The 21,106-nt window shown below is 49.1% G+C and overlaps 1 protein-coding gene across 3 annotated transcripts in view; it reads right to left on the bottom strand.

The window, feature by feature from the left end:
• The window catches only part of Slc18a2 (solute carrier family 18 (vesicular monoamine transporter), member 2), a 30,127-nt gene extending 15,066 nt beyond the window's left edge, over positions 1-15,061 (bottom strand). Inside the window, exons 1-9 of one of the 3 annotated variants that reach the window (XM_005387871.2) lie at positions 14,996-15,061; positions 14,547-14,679; positions 12,494-12,848; positions 4,152-4,210; positions 3,794-3,877; positions 2,969-3,061; positions 2,135-2,224; positions 1,982-2,025; positions 1,849-1,909 (exon numbers count right to left, since the gene is read on the bottom strand). In XM_005387871.2, the coding sequence (XP_005387928.1) occupies positions 1,849-1,909; positions 1,982-2,025; positions 2,135-2,224; positions 2,969-3,061; positions 3,794-3,877; positions 4,152-4,210; positions 12,494-12,848; positions 14,547-14,667 (907 nt within the window). In that variant the 5' untranslated portion in view covers positions 14,668-14,679; positions 14,996-15,061. Of the gene's footprint in view, positions 1-1,848; positions 1,910-1,981; positions 2,026-2,134; positions 2,225-2,964; positions 3,062-3,793; positions 3,878-4,151; positions 4,211-12,493; positions 12,849-14,546; positions 14,680-14,932 lie in introns of all 3 variants that reach the window. The other 2 variants (XM_013515846.1, XM_005387872.2) reach the window with 2 other exon arrangements.
• Positions 15,062-21,106: the final 6,045 nt, after the last annotated feature.

The raw sequence follows: 21,106 nt of genomic DNA, 5'->3' as shown, positions 1-21,106 counted from the left end.
TTTGGTTTTTCTCCGGTACCGGGAACCGAACTCACGACCTTGCGCTTGCCAGGCAGGCGCTTTGCCGCTGAGCTAAATCCCCAGCCCCCAGAGTCATATCATTTGGAACTGGAGGGAGCCTCAGAGGGCATTTGGTTTAATGCAGCCAATTTATTAATGAAGAAAAGGAGCTCCAATTTATTAATGAAGTAACTTTCTTGAGGCACCCAGCAGCAAGGCAATCTCCAGACAGCACATGGCACTGAGACAATCTGAGATGCTTGGGATTATGTTTTATTGCCCATGAACATGGATATCTCTGATGCCCAGAGATGCCAGAAAATCCAAGGAGGATCACAGTGCTCTTGGTCCAGGTGTGCTATGGAAGGATACTTTTTAAGTCAGCTATCCATGTGTGGTATCTGTGCACTCTCTTAACCAGATTCTTTGTAAATACATAACCATCCGGAAAAAGATACACGGGGTGTCCTCCATCTATCGTTCTGGGAGTGTCCCATGTTGTGTTCTGTGAAACCTGCAATTTTCTAGAACACACTCAGGAACAGTGTGGTCATGATGAAGATGCACGCATAATGAAGAAAGGATTTTTTCATTCTCTGTGACATTTACAGGCACAACACAGACATGACTGGACTCCTCCCACACACACACCTTGCTTTCTAAGCACCCCCCAAGAACTGGGGATAGTGTGACAGTGGTGTTGGATAGATCTCTGTATTTCCTCCTGTCAGAGAGGTTTCAGCCGGCAGAACCCTGCCCAGACTTATCCGAGCTTCAGGGAGTCACATCTCTGGGACCTCATCTTCTACGACGTACCCTCCTCCCCACCTTGTATGGCAGGACTCTGGGGCATCCCAGCCCTGGGATGCTGCCTGCACCTAGCAGGACCCCAGCACATGAAGAAGTTTCTGCCTCCAGCCTTTGGGCTACATACATGCAATCCTCCGCGAATCCAGCACCAGAAGGGTTGGACCAGACCAGCCTGCAGCTTTGGAAGAGGCTGAATTTAAATGTCCAAAGGCAGGGCAGACCCCCTTCTCCTAAGCTCCCTGAGCTCTCCTGGAGTACCTGACGCCTGCTTAGATAAATGCGCCCTCACTGGGTCTGACGCCAGACTGCAGAGCCGCCCAGGGAGCAGCACCCAGCCATGCTTCTCCCAACCTCACACCAGGGCCACAGCTGGCCTCAGCACTCGGGCCCAGGCAGTGCCTGCACAAGGCTGGTCCCTTGGGTCACAGCGAGGTGGCCTGCTGTCTCCAGGATGGTTTTTGGGGACAGTTGCTCGGATAAATATGACTCATTCTCCTTCCCAGGAGCAGAGAAACTCAAAGCTTTCTTGTAGCCTGTCTTTCTTGTAGCCTGCCTCCCCACTGCTCCACAGAGACAGGCTCTCTGCTGGACAAGCAGGGTTCTCCAAGCCCTGTGGGACTCTTCTGACAGTCTCTATTCAGACACAGCAAGGGGATTCAGAACGCCCACATACGCCCCTGCCATGCAGTCACCAAAGTCAAGGCCAAACAGTGAAGGATGGGCTCTGACACAAAGGCAGTGAGCAATCCAGGCTCCAAGCAAGCCTGTGAGGCAGGGCATCGTGGTGGCATCCTACGACCCAGCCCTCTGCAGAGCAGGCTACACACTGTTTAGATTTGCCCCAAGTGAAAAACAAAAAGACACCTTGACTGAGGTCAGAAAACAATGACAGAGAAGATCATTTCCTGAGACACAGAAGCTGTCTGCCCTTTATGTCTCTTCAGCCTTACATTTCTGGCAACGAAATGGACACTGGCACCCACCACTCACTCCACCTCCCCCACAAAGCCTCGTCTGAGGTGGACGCAGAAGCCCCACCTGCGGCAATGAGGATGTAGGGGTCCTTCAGCAGAGTGGTTAGGGGTGTCCCCTTCTGACTCTGTCAAGCAAAAGAACAAGGGTTAGAATGGTCTCCATGGCCACTGTAGGCCCTCCTTTCCCAGGTGCTTACCTCTGGCTGCACCCGGGATGGCTGGAGCACAAAGAGTTGAATAGCTACAAGGGAAAAACACAAATGAGCTCCCCCTCAGAAAGCAGACATGGCAGGAGTCCATGCCCTCAAGAACACCAAGGTCATGGCCCCAGTGCTCATGAGCCTCCTCACCTCCATCCAAGAGCACCAGGGCAGCCAGCACCAGGAAGGGAGCCGTCTTCCCCACAAATTCGTAGAGCACACTCCCAAAGGGGGGGCCCACTGTGGAAAGAGAGAGGGGCCAAGCCAGTCCCGGCGGTTGCCCCCCAAGGCTAGAGTTTCCATTTGTTTCTTTATTTCTCTTTGCTCAAAAAAAGATGGGAAGGGGTCACCCTACATTCTTTTTAGTTAGCAGTAAATTCCTTGACAACTTCCTCCAAGTGGGTTTTCACCTGAGGAATGGCCAAAGCATACAAAGCACTCCCCTCTCAAAGGTGAAGGTCTCAAAGAAATGAGATCCAGTCACAAAGACGTGCTGCTTCTGTAGCCTGGGAAAGAGGAGGTGAAGCTCCGCCCCTTATCCATCACAGAGGGGGGAAACATGCTCGAACACGAAGAGCAGGGAAGTCAAAGATGAAGGGAAAGGATTGCAGTCTCCCCCAGGGAAGACGTCTGTCCCCTGACCTGGCAGATCATCTAGGGTGGGTGGGGGAGGCAGACGTGAAACGCGGGCAGGTTCTCTCAGATCATAACACACAGCATGTTTGAGAGAAAGCGGTCTGGCACACCAATCTGCTCAGCCTTTTGTTCTACATGGGGGCCCAGGGAGGTTTGGGAAAAAGGCTATGAAAACCCAGTTGCTCCCAGCTAGGACTCCTTCCACCATTTTCCAAAGTCTCCATGAAGGTAAGAAATAGAAACTACACTCAGCTCCACCACACCCAGGGCTGCCAGGTGAGCACCATCACCGCCCAATGCCAGACACGCCCCTCCTGTCCACCGGACTATACAGTGGCTCTTACCTACCTAGGACCCCCATGGCCAGGCCTCCCAAGGCGATCCCCATGGCATTGCCTCTCTCTTCGTCATCTGTGTACACACTGGCAAGCATGCCCATCCCTAAATTGAAGACACAGTTAACACCTAGGTCCTGGGGAGCACCCTCCCTCTCCTGCCGGAATAGTGATCTTCCTGAATCTGTGACAGTAGCTGCAAATGGGACCAAGAAGAACCCAAAAGGAAGGTGGGCAGCTTCTCCTAGAATCCCCCCCACCACCAATACCTTGAGTCCCTGTATTAATCCAGCTAACTGGCCAGGAGACTGGCCAAGAGACTGGCCAGGGCAATGCTGGGGGCTACAGCTTAGATCTAAAATATCTCCCAAAATCTCATGTTCGGGGGTATGGATTTCTAGAAGTGACTGGGTCATCAGAGTTCTAACTTCATCAGTGGATGAAGCCCCTGATGAGACTATATATCTTGATGGCACTGTGGGGGGTAACAGTAGTAAGAGGAGAGGGGCCTAGGTAGAGAGAGTGGGTCATGGGACTACCTTTGGGGATTGTATCTGGTTCCCAGCCCCTTCCTCTCTGGCTCTTGTCCTCTCCCTGCTTCCTCGTTGCCATGAGGTGAGCAGCTTTCCTCCACTCTACCCTTCCCCATGACTCTGCCTCACCACAGGTTAAAAGCAATGGTACAGTTTCCCATGGACTGAATCCTCTGAAACCATGACCCAAATAATCCTTTCCTTCTCTAAGTTGTTTTTCTCAGGTATTTTGTCATAGGGAAGGAAAGCTGACCAACACAGACCGCCCCCCCCAAAACTACACACACAGGTGGTTCTGTACCTACCAGCTACAGAAGAGCAGGAAGAGCCGATGCCCTGCAGGGACCTGGCAATCAGCAGAAAGGCGTAGCTGCTAGAAAAGGCGAACACTGCCAAAAGAGGAGGCCCAGCACAGTGTATTAGGGCCATGCCCCTGCCAGGAGGATGTTACCATCCCAACAGGGGCATTTCCAAAGCCAACCTTAACCAAAGGAGCACTTCCATGTTTACCGCACTACATTTTTGCTCCACAAAGCCTCCTTCTCCACTCCTTTTTCCAATATGCAACACCTCCCCAACCCCCTCTGTATTCTGAGTCTCAGCTTGAAAACAGCAGAAGTCATTCTGGTATCCACACTCAGAAGGCAAACATGAGGCACTTACTAACTGTTGAAATAAACATGATGCAGAACCCCGCAAACATGGGAATTGGATAGCCGATCCTGCAAAACACAAACAAAAGGAAAATCTGATGACTGCTGGGTATTTTTTAAAAGCTTTATATTGATTGTCTCTTAGCTACCCTTTGGGATCAGACAGATAAGCTTTTGGTCAACTTTTCTAAAAATTCATATTCTTCGTGCTTGATACGTGACCTTTTTGTGTTTGACTGTCTTGGAACGTGAATACATTTATGGACTGGTACTCTGAACAACAATTTCTCTGGAATAAATATTAACACAGTATTGGCAAGTAACCGAGAACACATCCAAAACATATGAACCCTACTTCCATCTATTTTTTTAATTTCTTTAATTCTAGTATTTGCTAGACCACCCCCAAGGGGACAGTCACAACCAACTGATTCTCTCCGGTAAAACACCATCAGGCGGCTCACCTGGCTGCAGCTCTATTATCTAAGAGGCATTAGGAAGCAAGATATTAAAACCTACCTTCCTGTTGACCTGAGCGAGACCAGCCTAAGCAGACAGTCCTCATGTTCTATGCAAAAATTCAAAACCCCTCTTTCCCTGTAAGACCATCCAGGGCTCTGGTACCAGGAAAGGGCCTTCTAGTATCCCAGGCAAGTCCCTTAGCACCATCAAGAGACCACTGCCCACCCGTAAGACCTGAATATAGAGAGCAATGCAGGTTAAAGCATCTACAGTGCAGCTGGAGCACAGACGGTGCTTCAAAATTTCATTTCCTCTCTCACCCTCCTCCTTCTCTTCCCACTGTTTGGTGGGATTAAACAGACAGCTTGGTCCCTGCTATGCAGGTGGGGCAGGAGGAAGTAGGCAGCCTCATTCATCGCCACTCTGCCCTGAGAAAGAGGAGACAGGATGGGCATAGCAACTGCTCTCCTGTAGGCTCTCTCCAACCCAGACCAGCCAAGAGCATCTCTAGGCCTCCTTCCCCCTAGTCCTGGACCCCAAGAATCTGGAGAGGGGCCAGAGAAATCCAAGAAGCCAGAAGGGCCAAGCGTGCTAAGCCCAGGAACTCCTGGAAGGGCTTTTCTATTTGATGCTTTCTTAAGAAGGCGCAGTCACAGCACCTTCATTTAAAGGTTATACCCAAAACCCCGAGCACTTATACCCACCAGCTCAATGATTTCATACAGGCAATCAGCTCCCTATTTTACAGATGAGGAAACTCCAGAATGAAAAGGTGACTTGCCAAATTGTATCGGGATAATTTTACTTGGACCATTTCCTCCAGTCCAGGGCTTCTCCTTGCAAACTTTATCGCTTCCCCAGGTAGCCAAAGGACAGACGTGGCTTTAAATGGAACCTCTCTGTTAAGTTATCCTGAAAAAACTAATGTATGGTTTTAAAACAATTTCACATGCATCAAAAAAACCACTACCAAAAATACAAATAGCATCTAAAATTAATAAAAGATTCTCAGGCAGTCAGTCCCCTTTTCACAGAGCACTTGACACTGCCATCAGCTTGCTTGTCTCAGGCAGCCTAAGGTGACTGCTCTGTGCTGTTTATTCATGAGGACAAAATAAACCACCGTCTTACTTGCTGCTGCTGGATACTGAATAAGGAAAAGTCCAGGAGGCTCACAGAAAATTTGCAGACAGCTTACTGTTTACAACTATGGTGCACCCTGTGAGAGAGCAGACACGTGACAATTTTCCCAGTTGCCCTGGAAGAAATATAGGCTTTCTCACCTCTTTTAACACAGATTTGGGAAATTTAGTAGGGGACACGCTAATACAATGAGTCATCTAAAAATACAATGAATGTTTACATTTTTTAAAAAATGTATTCTAGTAAAGTACTGTCAAGACTGATAGGATAAATGTATTTGAAGTGAGAGAGAACATTTGGAGGGGGTCTGATGCAACATGGCTTTTAAATTTTTCAATCTAACCCTTCACTGTATTTTATGATCACTGCTCACTGGTCAACACTTTACAGCAATTTCTGCCCAATAAAAGCGCGAGCGTGTCTCCTCCACCACCATTATCCTGGTTCTGACACAGCACAACTAATGACACTAGAGAAAAATTTCCAGAACCGCCTCACAAAGTGGCGCGCATGAAAGGATTAAGTGTGCTTAAAGTGAGGAGGAATATTTTGAGGAGGATTACTGGCCATATGTCTTGTACTGTGATAATTTTTAATTTAAACTTTCACTATATTTTTATCGCTCATATGTATGTCAAAGCTGTTGGAACTGGGGTCTAACCCTTTTTTCTCTTTCTTCACTTTGGTTGAAAGCTTTAAAAGGGGCACCCTTCATCCACATGAAACACCTGCCATCTCTCTGCAGATGCAAGGAGATGCTCTGAGCGCTTTCGGGCCAAAATGTGAGGAAATGCGGTAGCCCCATACATGGTTCCCACACCAGCAGCGATGGTTTGCCAGGTCTGCAGTCTGGCCAGTAGCTGAGGTCACCTGGCAGTGCACAGCAGGCGTGGGCTGGAAACCACTGGGGCCCCTTCTTCCCAGCAGACCCAGGCATTCCACAAGCAGGGAAATGGTGTGCAGGTGACCTGGCATTCCCACTGCAGTTACATGCGGTAGCTGGGGTGGTGTCCGCTTTTCAGGTGATCGATACTGGGGCTCCGGGAAAGTAAATGACTTGTCCCAAATTCAGGGGGTGCTCGTGCTGTGAGTGCATAGTGTCTACCAGGCCCGGCTGGCATATATTTTGGTGGGAATGCCAGCCCCAAGGGTAAGAGGTTCCCAATGGCATGTGGGATGAAGGGTGACACCTACAGGCTGTGCATTACACAAGGGTCTTCCCAGGAATACTTTTTAACAAAGCATATCTGGAATAATCAAATGGCAAAAGCGAGAAAGAAATATAAAGACTGGCCAGTCCACACCCTCATCTTCCATGACATAGTGTGGCTCACTGGCACGTCCAGAGCAAGCCAGAAGCTGCAAGCACACCTGGGCTCAGGTGCCGCCTTCTCTTAGCTTGGCACACACATGCCTGTATACCCAACACTGGCCAACCCACAAGCAGGGGTGCCTGGGGGTCAGTGCCACGCAGCACCTTTCCCTGCTGCACAACCCCAAGGAAAATAAGACACCCTGGGTAGCTCCTGGGTCTCTATCCTCAAACTCTTCCATCCCTGTGCACACCCACCTCAGCAGGACAGCTGTCTACAAGCCCTAGGTCACTGAGTAGTGGGCAGAACACTGGTGCCTTTTCTAAGGAGAAAATGTTTTTTCCCACAACGTTTACTAAATGGACAGAAACTCAGCTGACCTTAGTCATAAACTTCTGAACTGACCCTCTTGTCTCAATTCAGTGCCACCTCAATTAATGTATTACGAGTCAGCTAAATCTGATTCAGCAAACCTTTATCCACACATCCATTATCAGCCCCTGTGAGTCATCCAATTGCCCATACTCATCCTCAACAGAGCATCAGGGAGCAAGCAGTTAATCCAATTTGAATAAGACTAAAAATCACATACTGAATCCCTAGAAAAACAAGTAAAACCATCAAAGTTATGTCCTTGGGTCTGCGGGTGGGTGTGCAGTTGATATTGGCTATTAGATGCATGCAAGGAGCTGCATGGATCATGGATCTCTGACTTTACTGACTGTGAGCCCTACTGCCAGACACACTGCAGGTAGAGACTTGCTCCCATGAGAACTGCTCCACTTCTACTGCTGGTTTCTCCCCATTTCAGAAAAGAAGACTCCACTATATCCTCCCCACCACCTCAGCCCTACCATCCAGCTTCATCTAGGATGGGAAATCCCTTTCCAGAACAGCTGGCTGCCTTGTCCACAGAGAAGCTGAAAAGGTCACTGCTTATTCCAACAAAGCCCACTGCAAACCAACTGATCGGAGCTAAAGGGAACAAATAACAACCCCAGTAGATTTCAGAGAGGTTTCATGCCCTGTGGCCTCTCCCTTGTCATTCAGATGTTAGCAAAGATTTGTGTGTGAAAATAACTGCTTTGAAATATACTAGGTAACTATGAAAATAAATTAAGCCTGTGACGCTGGCTTGATGAAAAGCAGACCACCCAGACAATGACAAGCTAAAGAGGAAGCCGAGGGAGATGGCCTCCAGCGACAGTTAACTCTTTCCCCAGCCAGCTGGCTGGCCTGAGGTAACAACTTTCCATTCTCAAAACACAGCTGCTACTTAATCCACTACGAAAAGTAAGTGAAGACCAAGATACCACATCTCGGGCTTGGGGTGTAGCTCACTGGTAGAGCACGGGCTCAGCATGCACTAGGCCATGGGGTCCATCCCCAGCACAAAAAGAGAAAGACAGCCACACCTTTATGGAGGAGAGATATATTTGCACATTGTTTTTCTGCTTAGAACCTTCCTTTTACGAACATATATGCCTAAAATTCACTTACAGAACTCAATTATGATTTGTGTCACTAGTGTAATTCCTGGTGCCTCCTGCCACACACGCTGCACATGTAGAATGACCAGTTAAATTGGAATTACAAAAAAAGTCACCCTTGGAAGTCGACCAAAGCATCCTTGGGCATTGGCAAGTGTGTTACTGGACATGAGACAACTGCACATGCAGGGCTGGCGATATAGCCCAGTAGCACAAGCACCTGCCTGGTAAGCACAAGGTCCCAAGTTCGATTCCTGGTACGAAAAAAAAAAAAGACAACTGCATGTGCCAAAACCAAAGGCCCTTTGTTCCCTATTTGGTCACATATTTTCAGCAAAAATATAGCACCCTAACACTAATTAAAACAAGAATGATTTTTGCTGGTGGGGTGGTGCATGCCTGTAATCCCAGCACTCAGGAGGCTGAGGCAGGAGGATTGCTACGAGTTTGAGGCCAGCCTGGGGTACAAAGTGAGTTCAAGGCCAGCCTGAATTGCATAGCAAAACCCTGTGTCAAAGAAAAAAAAAAAAAAAAAAGATTTGTATCAGATTGCCAGTCAAAGGAGTGCTTAAATGCTTCCCAAGAGTTGTTACTTTGTGTTTTCAGGATTTGGCATAAGATCTAATCCCAGTAGTTAAAACTTTATTTTTTAATCACCTAATAGAAGCTACTCAGGTGACACCATCTTAATCATGAATACAGGGGTTGGGATGGGAATCTTACACTGTGGGGTGTCTCATCTCAGAGTGGGTCCCCCTTAAATCAATGCAAAGTGCTTTAGAGAAGAGTGGCTCAAGACACAACAGCTACTTAATTCATTACAAAAAGCAAGTGAAGAATAAGATACCACATTTTGGGCTTGGGGTGTAGCTTGGGCTCACTGGTAGAGCACAGACTCAGCATGCACAAGGCCTTGGGGTCCATCTGACAAGGTGGCTCCCCAGTGTGACTCTGGGGATGTACCAGTTGGACCAGGTCATATCAGGAGCTGAAAAAAGATAATTATTTTCCTGGGGCCTAGAAAGGTGTTAATCCCCAAAAAGCAGACTGACTGTTTTCTATATTATTTGCTCATTGACTAAAACTCACTAAGCCTTTACCTGTTCAGACTGGTATAACCAGGAAGGGCCCAAGAACATGCAAGAATGACAGATTTTTTTAAATCTATGTTCTCTATTTTTAATAGCTAAAAGTACAAACTGTGGAATAGTAACAGGTAGAAAGAACAGGAGAGGCAGGAACAGAGCCTTGAGACCAGGATGGAGCCTGGACGTGGTGCTATAGCAGTGGCGCACAACTCCTCTGTCACACAATTCTAAGACTGACCCAAAAAGTTTGGGTAAAATCGCTGCAAGCTCGGATGCTCCCTGTTTTTAACTTCTCTCTAGTCAGGAATACAGGAGCCAACTCGTTTACAACCCGGGAAAGGTTGAGTTACACAGGGCGGTTTAAATCCCTCTTTAATCACAAGTATATCGATCATTTTTATTTTTTTAATCGCCTTTAAAGTACTGTATTAAACACATTTGTTTATAACACTCAAAACATGAGTCACAGCTCTTGCTGGTAACTGAGGATGAGACTGGGACAAATTCTGTCCAAAGATTTTTGGTATCAGCTCACGAGAGAAGACTGAGAACGCAAGGTTTGTGTGCCTTCGGGGCTAGTTTCCACCAAAATTCGGCAGCAGCCCTGTCTTGGAGGGTCCAGAGGAGCTGCAGATCCCCAAGTCTGCTCCACTGTTTTGGCTAGATTAGTATTAAAATTTGCATTCTCCATTACCAGGTAGGGTCGATGCTGAAGATCATTTTTAAACTCACTGGATAGCTGGGGAAACCAGGCAGGGGTGAAAATTCTGCTTTAGATCATCCAACATGGTTCCCTCACCCTAAAAATAGACTACATTTCACAAGTCATAAAACCGAATGAGGATTCTCTTGCAAGACAATTTTGGGGGTCCCAAACAGAAGCTTTGGACAGCTGCAACCTCGAAGCATTTAACATATTTAATAGGGGAAAGGTCTCACTGGTTTTAAACAAGCTTCTCCCCATGGTCTAAGCAAAGCATTAAAAACAAGAATGGGATTTTTAAAAGCTGTTCATTTGCTATTTGCATGTGGAAGATGGGAACACTCCCATCATTTCATGAGCTTCTCAGTATTACACAGTACAGCGAGTCATTCCCACCCAAGTGACTGGCAAGGCATTATTACGATAATGTCCTCAATTTTCACACATACTATTGGAGCCGTTTGCTCTGTCAGAATACAAAACCCTGCGCTGCTTTCTGTAATTATACCAGATGCATTTTAAGAAGCACTCTTAGTTTTGAAAAAAGAAAGAAAAAGAACCCATGACTCTTAAGGTCTGTTTGGTCTTTTTCTGGAGAATAGAGGAGCTGCCGCGTGTCACCCCCGTAATGACGTTTCATGGTGCGCTCAGAATTGGCCCTTCACTGGGTTAATTTGCTTATTTTGTGTAGCAGCTGTATAATATTGCTCTGCACAGACTGGAAGGCTGGCCATGGCTGGGATTGTTAACAATTGTGTGTGTCCATGGCAGCTGGTGCTAGGAAAGGGGGAGTTTGCCATCCCCTCTCGGAGCCCCTTCCACTTCCTCCATACCTCCTCAGCTCACAGACCCTCAACCCCAGAGAAGCACCGGGCTCCTCTCTCAGAGGGCTCTGTCCTTGGCTCAGTGCTTTGTCCCGTCATGTTGAAATGCTTCATGACATTTGAACAAGGAGCTCAATACGGGCCTACAACACAAGTTATGTAGCTGATCCTGTTCTCCATCTCTCCCACTACACTGCTTGGCCCACTGACTCTTCCATACAGCTATGGAAGCTCATATGGATCCCAAATGCTGCCCATCACAAAATCCCTTTCCTTCTGGCCAAGCACTTGGGGCCTCACAGCCTTGCCCCAGGGCCTCCTCCTTGGCATGTACTCGTCAGTGTACCTCTCCTCCGCCACAGTCTCCAGCCCACCTCTAGCCTTAGTCTTTCTTATAACTCTGGCCTGGCTAAATGGCAAGACTTTGGACACAACCGCCTCTACCATTTTTGCATTTCTACTTGTGCAGCTAATAAGTTCACCTGGCAGCCCAACTCTTCCAGCTCCCACTCCTTGCAGCTGGCACCCTAGGGGACTGTCCAGAAGTCTGTGTCCTGTGCTTTGAGCTCTGATGTACCTGGCAAAACCAGGCCATCTCAGCCATGGACAAATAAATACTTGATGGATGGTCACCAGCAATGCAGTGAACAATTACTCCAGATAATGTAGATCCAAAGTAATCTAGAACATAGGGTTAATATGCATTAAGCTAGATTGGGCGGCTTGGACTTTCCAGGCAACAGTCTCAGTTCTCTTCCCCTTGAGCACGTGGACACAGATTAATAACCAGCAGAAGGAAAAGAACATGGCTCAGCACCTCAGCATCAGCTAAGGGTTTCACCTGGGAAGCTGCAGTACCACCAATCTTTCCCCCCTCACTCCCCACCTGGGTGGCTACTAAATCCTTTGCCATGATATCCTTAAAAGAAACCACCACAGCTTTTGATAAGTAGGTGCACGACCAGAGGTGGAAGACAAGAGAAAGGCACATTGCACGCAGAATCTGACAGTGGCCTGTGGCTGCAAAGTTTTTGCTGCCCAAGACTGTGACCGAAGTACTTACGAAACCCAGCATTGAGACAAAAGCACAGTTTTATTCTCTTTATTCTGTCACCTTTCCTATTTTCCTACTTTCTGAGCAACAGGAGAGGATAGAAAGATGGGACAAATGGGGAATCAGAGTGAACGGAGACATGAGGCTGAGAAGACTAGGTTCCCCAGCTCACCCATCACCAAGTCTTTAGACCCTGACAACCAAGCAGGAGGGAGAGCTGCAGGTGGAAATGTATGTGGATGATACAAAACGCCCCCTAACGGCGCACAGCCTACCTATTGGTCAACAGTCCGATGAAAGGGTTGGTGAAGAGCTGCACAGTGGCTTTGGAGGCAAACAGCAGGCCAACCTGCACGTTCTCATTCAGGAGGTCTTTATCCTCACTGGGGCAGTCGGAAGGGGCAGCAGACGTGTTGGTCACCACACGCTGTGTGGTGATGGCCTTATGCAGCTGCCCCCCGTGAAGGTCTCCTGTGGTGTTCCCCGTGACCTTGGTGGAGTTGTCATAGTAGGAGAAGATACTCTGGAAGCGTCCTGGGGTGGAGGCTGTGAACACTGGCTGAGGAGTCTGGGTGCCGGTATCATTTTTCTCATGTTCAATGCTGTACAGATAACTGGGGATGATGGGAACTGGGCAGAACAAGAAGGTGGTGATTACCCTGAAACTCACCACGAAACAAGAGTTAGCAAAACTAAGATTGCATCAAAAGCCAGAGGAGGCCCAGAGAGGTGGCACATCCACCCCCTGTGCTGGATACCTGCACTGATGCATGCTGGAGGCCCAGAGAGGTGGCACATCCACCCCCTGTGCTGGATACCTGCACTGATGCATGCTGGGGCAATTCCACACTGTTAGGTCCATTGGGCAGAACAAACTCCTGAGATTTTTGTCTCTTGTTTCTTAATACAGCATTCCCTCAGAGGGATAAGAAAAGCAAAACTTGGTCTATGGTCAAGACATGCTGACCCGGTGTCAAGGGGAGCTTCTCAGAGAGAGTTCTAAGTAAATGAAGCAAGGAAATGGAAGTCTAGACTTCATTATGCATCTTAGAAAAGAAAAGAAAAAAAAATCAAACCAGCAGGAAATGATAAATGGGTAACTCTGCTGCAGGCTAACTTCACCCTTCTGTTTATGTGAGCAATTTTCCATACAACCTGTGAAGTTTAAGAATTCCTCAGATTTCCGTGAAGGAAAAGCAAAACTGTTCCATATAATTGAAGTCTGGGGCACAGAGGGAATAACAGAGCATCCAAGACAAAGGGGCTGGGAGGCCCTTGTTCCTGAGCCAGGAGGAGCCTGGGCTCTCACGCTCCTGAGCTGAAAACCTGACTGATGCTCTGAGAAGTGTCCTGCGCACCTGCAGATGGGGAAGAAAAGGCGACCCACCACTTAAACAGTCTGAACAGAACATTCTATTTTATTCGTTGAAAATTGGGATTGTTTTTTAAAAAGGAAAGTATGCCAAATACTCATCTATTAATGGGGCTAATTAAGAGACATGGATTTCAATTATTTAGTTTTTCAAAACTCCATTATAGAAAAAAGGCTATAAGCAACAATTCCAATTGTTCTCTCTCTAGCGCGCTCTCTCCCTTCCTTCCTCCCTCTCTTCCCCTCCCTCTCTCCTTCTCCCTCTCTCTCTCTTTCTCTCTCTCTCTCCCTGCTTTCCTCCCCTCCTTCACCCCTGGGGATCAGACTCGAGGAGGTTCTGCCTCTCAGCTACGTCCCCAACTTCTTTTCATTTTAGAGTTTCCATAAATTGCCCAGGTGGGGTTTGAACTGGAGATCAGCCTGCCTCAGCCTCCCCAGGTGCTGGGATTACAGCACTGCAAGAGCTCCCACTGCTCTCTAACGGGGTCCTGAGATGTTTGTCTCAAGTCACTCGCTCCAGCTTATTCAAATGTCACTTCCTTCTTTGAGGGAGGGCTATGTCTTGTTCCTGCAGTTACACCAACTTATTAACCCACCTTTTGGGGTAGCATAATATTTATTCTAAAGCATTCTTTAAAGTCTGAGAATTGCTCCTCTTTAATGGAAATCTTTTTCATCTTGGTGAAAGTGAGCAAAGAGAAGCAGGAAATTATCAGGAGGAAACATAAGCTCTGGGTCTTATCGGGAGGTCACCGTTTTTGACCTGACCACCAGGAAAGCGAAGCCACAAGCGCAGCTCCTCCTCCGAGCTCCGGAGCGGCGGTCAGGAGAGATGCAGTTTTGCAGGGCGCGCGCTCCGACTTTCCCGGGCGGGGACCGAGCTTTAGGGCCGCCCTTGGGTAAGTGGGGCGCCCAGGGAAGCGAGTCCTGGGGAGGGGGATCCCGACCGTACGTACCCACGACGGTGAGCAGCATGTTGTCCAGCAGCAGCGCGAGGAACACGATGAACAGGATGAGCTTCCGCGAGTGGCGGCTCTCCTGCAGCCAGCGGAGCAGCGCCAGCTCGCTCAGGGCCATGGCTCAGGGCGGCTGCGGGGCGGCGCGCGGTGAGGACGCGCGGCCGGGACCCGACCCCGCCCAGCCCCCGTTCGGGTTCCCCGGAGTCGCGCGCACCGGCTCGCCAAGGCGGCAGCGTCCCCGAGAGCGCCGGGCTCCTTGGGAACGCCGCCCGCGAGCGCCGTCGGGGCCCGACCCGGGATCCCCGCACGCTGTCCGCTCCCGCCGCGCCCGAGCTCCCACCGCCCCGGCTAAGGGCTTGGAAAGTGGCCCGCGCCTGGCTTCCCGGGTCCGTGCGCCCCGCGTCCTCCCGCGCCGCGCCCGCCCGCAGGGAGAGGGCTCCGCGTACCTCCGATCTCCCGCAGACCACTCCGTCTGTCCGTCCGTCCGTCCGCCCGCGCCTCCCGGGTCGCAGTCTCCGCCCCAGCGCCCGGCGCCGCCGCTCAGTTTACCGGGTCCGGTTCTGACGTCACGGGCGGGAGGGCGGGCTTGGGGGGCAGAGGGCTGGGGAGCACCGGCCTCCGCCCACCGCGGGGCCTCGCTGGAAGGAGGGCGGGGGGGCTAGCAGGGGCCAGAGCTTTCTTGTAGCCCCAAGCGGGGGCCGGGCAGCTCTGAGCAAGGCGTGTGGTTCTTCGAACCTCACTGTCCCTTAAATGTTCCCTCCGGACTTCAATAGGAAGGCGGTGGGTTGAGTCTCACGGAAAGGGACGGGAAACACTGGGAACCCGGACAGGACTCCCATTCCTGGTGAAGCCACCTTTTGCATCCCACCGTCCCCACGCCTCTCTCTGAGGTGTGACCGTGAGCGTTGGGCACCCCCAGGCTGGCGATGTGGAAATGGGAACGAGGGACCGAGTCCGTGCGAGGCACAGTGGGCGTGAAGGCAGTGGACGGCCGTCCCATGACCCAGGTCTCGGAAAGCGGGAGCCCCGGGGTTCCCGAGGTGGGCAGGCTGGAGACTAGGTGAGCCCTCGCGCCTTGGTAAAGGGCTCCTTCTCCACCCTCCAAGCTATGCCTGCCCAGAGATGGTTAGAAAGACAGCGCCAGTTTGTGTCTGGTTTAGAGGCTTCTTACTACCAAGGGTTGAGAGTTCACACTGACTTCCAAGACCTCTCGGTAACTGGCGGAATACACACAACACCTTCCTTTCCCGTACCCTGCCCCCCAACACAGCCGGGGCTGCGGAGGCCCTTCTCCGCGCCGGAGGAACTGGGGGCTGCTTTCCTGAAAAGCCACTTACAATCAGCGTTACACGGTCACGGTCTGGAAGCAGAGGAGCCTGACCTTGTTTTATTCATGTTCTCCTGCTGCTTGGTGCAGGAGTGTGATGTGAGGCAGTCGTCCCATTCTCCCTGCCTCCTTCCTTCCTTTCAGAGACGCCCCAGCCCTCCCAATGCTGCCCTCCCCCGCGTGTGAGGAAAGATGGTTGGATAGGTAAGTAGGTCAGTGACGAGGGTCTCCAGAAGTCCCAGGGTGTGTGCAACTTAAATATTAAACAGGCAGCAGAGAAGAAACCACGGAGGAGGAAAAGGCAACTGATGGCGGAGAACTGTTTAGGACGGCCGTGGAGGGTGTGACCCGCTCAAGGGAGCTTCAGAACCCGAAGACACTGCTAGGGACTGCAGGGAGGGAGAGGCATCACGTTTAAAGGTTCTCGCTAGGGTGCCTAGGTTCTAACCTGTTACTGCCTTGCCTGGTGACCTTGGGTGTCCTGTGCAACCTTTCCATGCCTTGTATCTCCATCTCTAAAGGAAGAAGACTAAGTGGACTTCCTGTGGGTGATGGTGAGAATTAAACTGGCATGCATGAGCAGCCCTTAGCATGGTGCCTGACCCATGATGCCAGGACCGGAAGTGGTGGCCATGCGTTCACTCCCTGAGTGAGTGAGTGAGCGAGCGAGTGCTTGCTGTGTGCCAGCGCTATGGTTAATGCTGGGGAGACAGTAATGGCCCAAACAGACAAGAGACTTAGGCTCAGGAGCTTATATCGCGTAGCTACACCACAGTGAGGGACGCAGGAAGCCACATCAAAGTGCAGCCCAGCCAGTTGGAGAGAGATGGCTCCGGGAGCATGCCAGTCCCGTGCTCCTGCCTCCTCGCCTCTGCTACCACTCCTAGAGCACCATGGTCTACCACAGGGGCTTGAAATTCCTTTCCAGTACTGAGAATCCAATCCAGGGCTGCTCTGCCACTAAGCTACACCCCCATGCCTTTTTACTTTTCATTCTGAGGCACGGTTTTACCCAGGCTGGCCTTGAAATTGATCCTCCTGCCTCAGCCTTCTGAGTAGCTGGAATTATAGGCATGTACCACCACAAATGGCTTCAAAATTTTTTTTTATACACACACCCTCTGAAGAATTTTCTGTTTGTTTTTTTTGAGGCAGGATTTCAATGTGTATTCCACACTGGCCTTGAACTCAATGTAGAGCCCAGGCTGGCCTAGAACTTGCAGCAATTCTCCTGCCTCAGCCTCTCAAGTGCTGGGATACAGGTATGCAGAGCTAGACTTTTTAAAAATATGTTTGTCTTACATTTTTAAGTTTTTTGATAGACAAATGGTCAAGACATTCTGCATATGATTTTTTTTTCAGGACTGGGGATAGAACCCAGGGTCTTCACACTGTGTTTCATTCCCAGCCCCACTTTTTTTTGTTTTGTGGCAAGGTCTCCCTAAGTCACTAAGTTGCCCAGACTGAGCTTGAACTTTTTAGTCTTTCTCCCTCAGCCTCCCAGAGTTCTGGGATAACAGGCAAGCACCATCATGCCCTGCTTATGAGTTAAGTAAGTATTAAATATACAAAAGAAAATTGTATTTGAAATACATATTACAATGAGTGGGCAGAAGATTTGGGGAGCCTTGATAAAGACACACCAGTATTGTCCTTTTGTTTAGTATCCAGGGTGTTTTTATGCCATGTGACAATACTGTGGGAGCAAGATGACCAGAATCAAGTGGGGTGAAAGGTAAGCCTTTCTATTTTCTAGGGAGGGACAGGAGGTGGCTGGGAGGGGAGGTGATAGGGGCAGCCTCCTGTCTCCACTCAGCAGAGTTTATCTCCACTCAGTTTTTAAATAGAGGATATGAAAACTGAGGTGTTATGGTTTGTATCCAGATGTCCCCCCAAAGCCTCATGTGATCATAGGGATTTTTTAGAGGTGGCTGAATCTAGAGTGTATGACTGATTCACAGTGCAATGCTGGGATTAAGGGTGCTAGGATTAATGGTGGATGATTGCAGGATCACTTCATTGATTGGACTGGCAGTGCCGTAATCCTGATAGGCTGGACACAATATAAGGGGCAGAAAGAGGCTTGTCACACACCCCCTTTGTTGCTTTTGCTGTCTCTTGCCACCATGGAATGTTGCCTCTCTGCCATGTGCCACTCTGCCTTGGAGCCAGCTAATTATAAACTGACACCTCCACAAACTGTGAGCTAAATAAACCTTTCCCCCTTTAACTTTGGATGTCAGGTATTTTTTCCCAGCAATGATAGAAAGCTACCTAAAATAGAATTGGGTATCAGAGGTGGGTTTGTTGCTGTGACTATTCCCAGTCAAGTGGTGCAGAGGCTTTTGGGTATGGCTTTTAGGAAGCATTTGGAAGGTTTGGAGATACCAGCTGAAAAAATAGTACTGGAATGCATTAGGCTGTACTGTATGGGAGATTCCAGTCAGAGTTCAGAAGATGACAAGGCTGGTAGAAATACTGCTGGTAAAAATCAGGCTCAGGAGGTTTCTGCTAGAAAGAAGGACTGCACTGGCTGTTGAATTAAGACAGTGTGTGTTATGGCTTAGCGGAAAGTTTGTCTGCATGTTGCTCATGTACAGAGACTTTGCTTGAGATTAAGATTAATGGTAGCAGACTAAATAATCTTGCAGAAGAAACTTCAAGGCAGTCTAACATTGAGGCAATGGTATGACTAGTGTTGGGGGCTTTAACCAGATCTATGTTCAGAATCAAGAGCAAAGAGGCCAGCAGAACGATTTAAAATGCTGTGAGTTGGCCAGAAAGAGCTCTAGTAAAGCAGAGAAGGAACAGAAAATAGAACAGAACAGATGGCCTGAAGACATCGTAAGAAGCAGGTGGACTCCATTCTTTTCAGCCTCAAAAGTGCAAAACTTAAAGATTTTGCCTTGAGAAGAAAGCCCCAGAGCACCATGTTCCAGAAAATGGCAGCATAGAGAATTTGCTCTTTGGAATTGAATTCAGAGTGCTCAGCAATCCAGGCACTTGACCCCTATAGCCAAGAGAGAGGAAAGCCTGACTACTACTCCAGCCGGCAGCAGACCTTGGTATCATCCACATGGCACTGGTGTTAAGTGCATGCAGCATGGAAGAGTTGTGGGATCAGGAAGGATTCCACTCAGATTTCAAAAGAAGGTCTGGGAGGCCAGGCCGTGTGCACCTGAGAGGGCAGTGTGTGAAGATGTGAGTGCAAAGCCAAAGGTCCAGTGGAGATCCCAGAAGACTGGAGAAGCCAGGAACATGGATCATCTGAGGAAAACTGCAAGGAGGGAACCTGGCCAGCCCAAGAGAGAGGCCATAGGAGCTACAGCCACCAGAAGAGCCATAGGGGAAGAGTCACCCAAGCCCTTTGAAGCTCACAGATTGCCTTGGGTGCTACACATGGCAACTATAGGACTAGCTGTTTACCCTGCTGGATTTTGGACTTGCTTTCATTCTGTTCCTTTGTATCCCTCTTTGTAACTTTTGGAATGGAAATGTCTATCTTGTGCAATTGAATGTTGAAAGTATTTAACTTTCTTTTCATGTGTACAGGGGCTCCCAGCAAAGCAGAGAGTTCTCCTTAAATCTCAGAGGAGACTTGGGACTTGGACTTTTCAGCATTGCTGAAACTGTTAAGACTTTGGCAACTCTTGGAGATGGACTAAATGACTTTTGTATAGAGGGATATGCATGAGTCTTTGGGAGGCCAGGGGCAGAATGTGATGGTTTGTGTCTAGGTGTCCCACCAAAGCCTCATGTGGTCATAGGGTTTTTTCAGAGGTGGCTGAATGTAGAATGTGATTGAGTTGAAGTGCAATGCTGAGATTAAGGATGCTGGATCAGTCCACTCATTGGATTGGCACTGCCTTAATCCCAGTAGACTAAATACAATATAAAGAACATAAAGAGGCTTGTCACTCCCCACCACACCCCCTTTGTTGCTTTTTCTGGCTTCCACCACCATGAACTCTTCCCCTTCTGCCATGTGCACTCTGCCTTGGAGCCAGCCAATTATGGACTGAAGCCTCCACAAACTGTATGCTAAATAAACCTTTCCCCCTTTTGGGTGCCGGGTATTTTTGTCCCGTAATGGGAGAAATGTAACTAAGACATGAGACTTTCACATGGGTTGGGAAATCCTCACATCTACCCAGCATCTTGGCTCTGCTTACACCACTCTGCCCCTGCTTTCCCTCCAGCCGCATGGGTCCTCTCAGCCTCAGGGTGTTTGTACAGTTTTCCCCTCTCCTACTGGGAAGTCCGACCTCTTTTCCTGGTTGTCTTCTCACTCTCCATTACTAACCTAACATGACTCCTGGAAGGAAGCCAAGTTTTCGTGCAACCCCATGTCAGACAGGTCCTTCCCACATAAACCCTCAGGAAACCATTACTTCTTCCTGTGCATCTCCTGAGGTGTCAGGACTGGGGACTTTTTTTTCTCATGTGTCACTGATGTCCAGAACACAGTCCCTTGAATGGGTGCATGGAGGCTGCACATGGGCAGCTGGGGTTCACTTCCCATGCAGAACTGTGAGAAGCACAGCACCTTTGCAGCAAGGAAATGTCATACTCCTATCTCTGTGCGCCAGAGAGACTGCTTCTGGAGGAGCAGGCTTGGAGGACTCCTCTTAGTATGCACACTTCTCATTTTCCCTGGACACCCAGAGGGGTGCACCTCATCGTCCAGCCCCCACCTCCACCCACTTGCCCCCTTGTTAGTCATTAGGGAACATACAAAGGAACCAGCAGGGATGGCTTTTTGTTATACTTCAGTATTTAGGAATAATAAGGTACACAGCTACCTGAATTTTGCAGTTATTTGAGATAGAAAATATTTGAGATTTGCTAATATGAGTTAAAGCTGTAGATCCCATCCCAGCTTATCACTTTTACAAGTTATATGACCTGCAGTGCATTACTGAACCTTGATGTGCCTCAGTTTCTCCTTTGTCACTGGAGGATAATAACGGAGAGCAAGTGAGGTGAGCCTCACACAGTGCCTGACACAGAGGTGGCCCCAAGCCCAGAAAGATCTCTCTTGCTAAAGTACTGAGTACTGGAAGGGACAGGTGTTCTGGAGGTTAGAGACCAGAGAACTTTGGGAATGGGGAAAATGAAGCCATCCCCAAGCATTCACCTGTGAAACACAAACAGTGGATAAGAACAGAAATGAACAAGGCAACACAAGGAGATACTTTGGTCTTAAGGAGTGAAGGTGACTGAGCCAGCT

Source organism: Chinchilla lanigera, unplaced genomic scaffold (assembly GCF_000276665.1).
Source record: "Chinchilla lanigera isolate Chin_1 unplaced genomic scaffold, ChiLan1.0 scaffold00030, whole genome shotgun sequence".
NCBI lineage: Eukaryota > Metazoa > Chordata > Mammalia > Rodentia > Chinchillidae > Chinchilla > Chinchilla lanigera.
The sequence above is the reverse complement of the archived record's forward strand: the minus strand, read 5'-3'. Positions and strand labels throughout refer to the sequence as shown.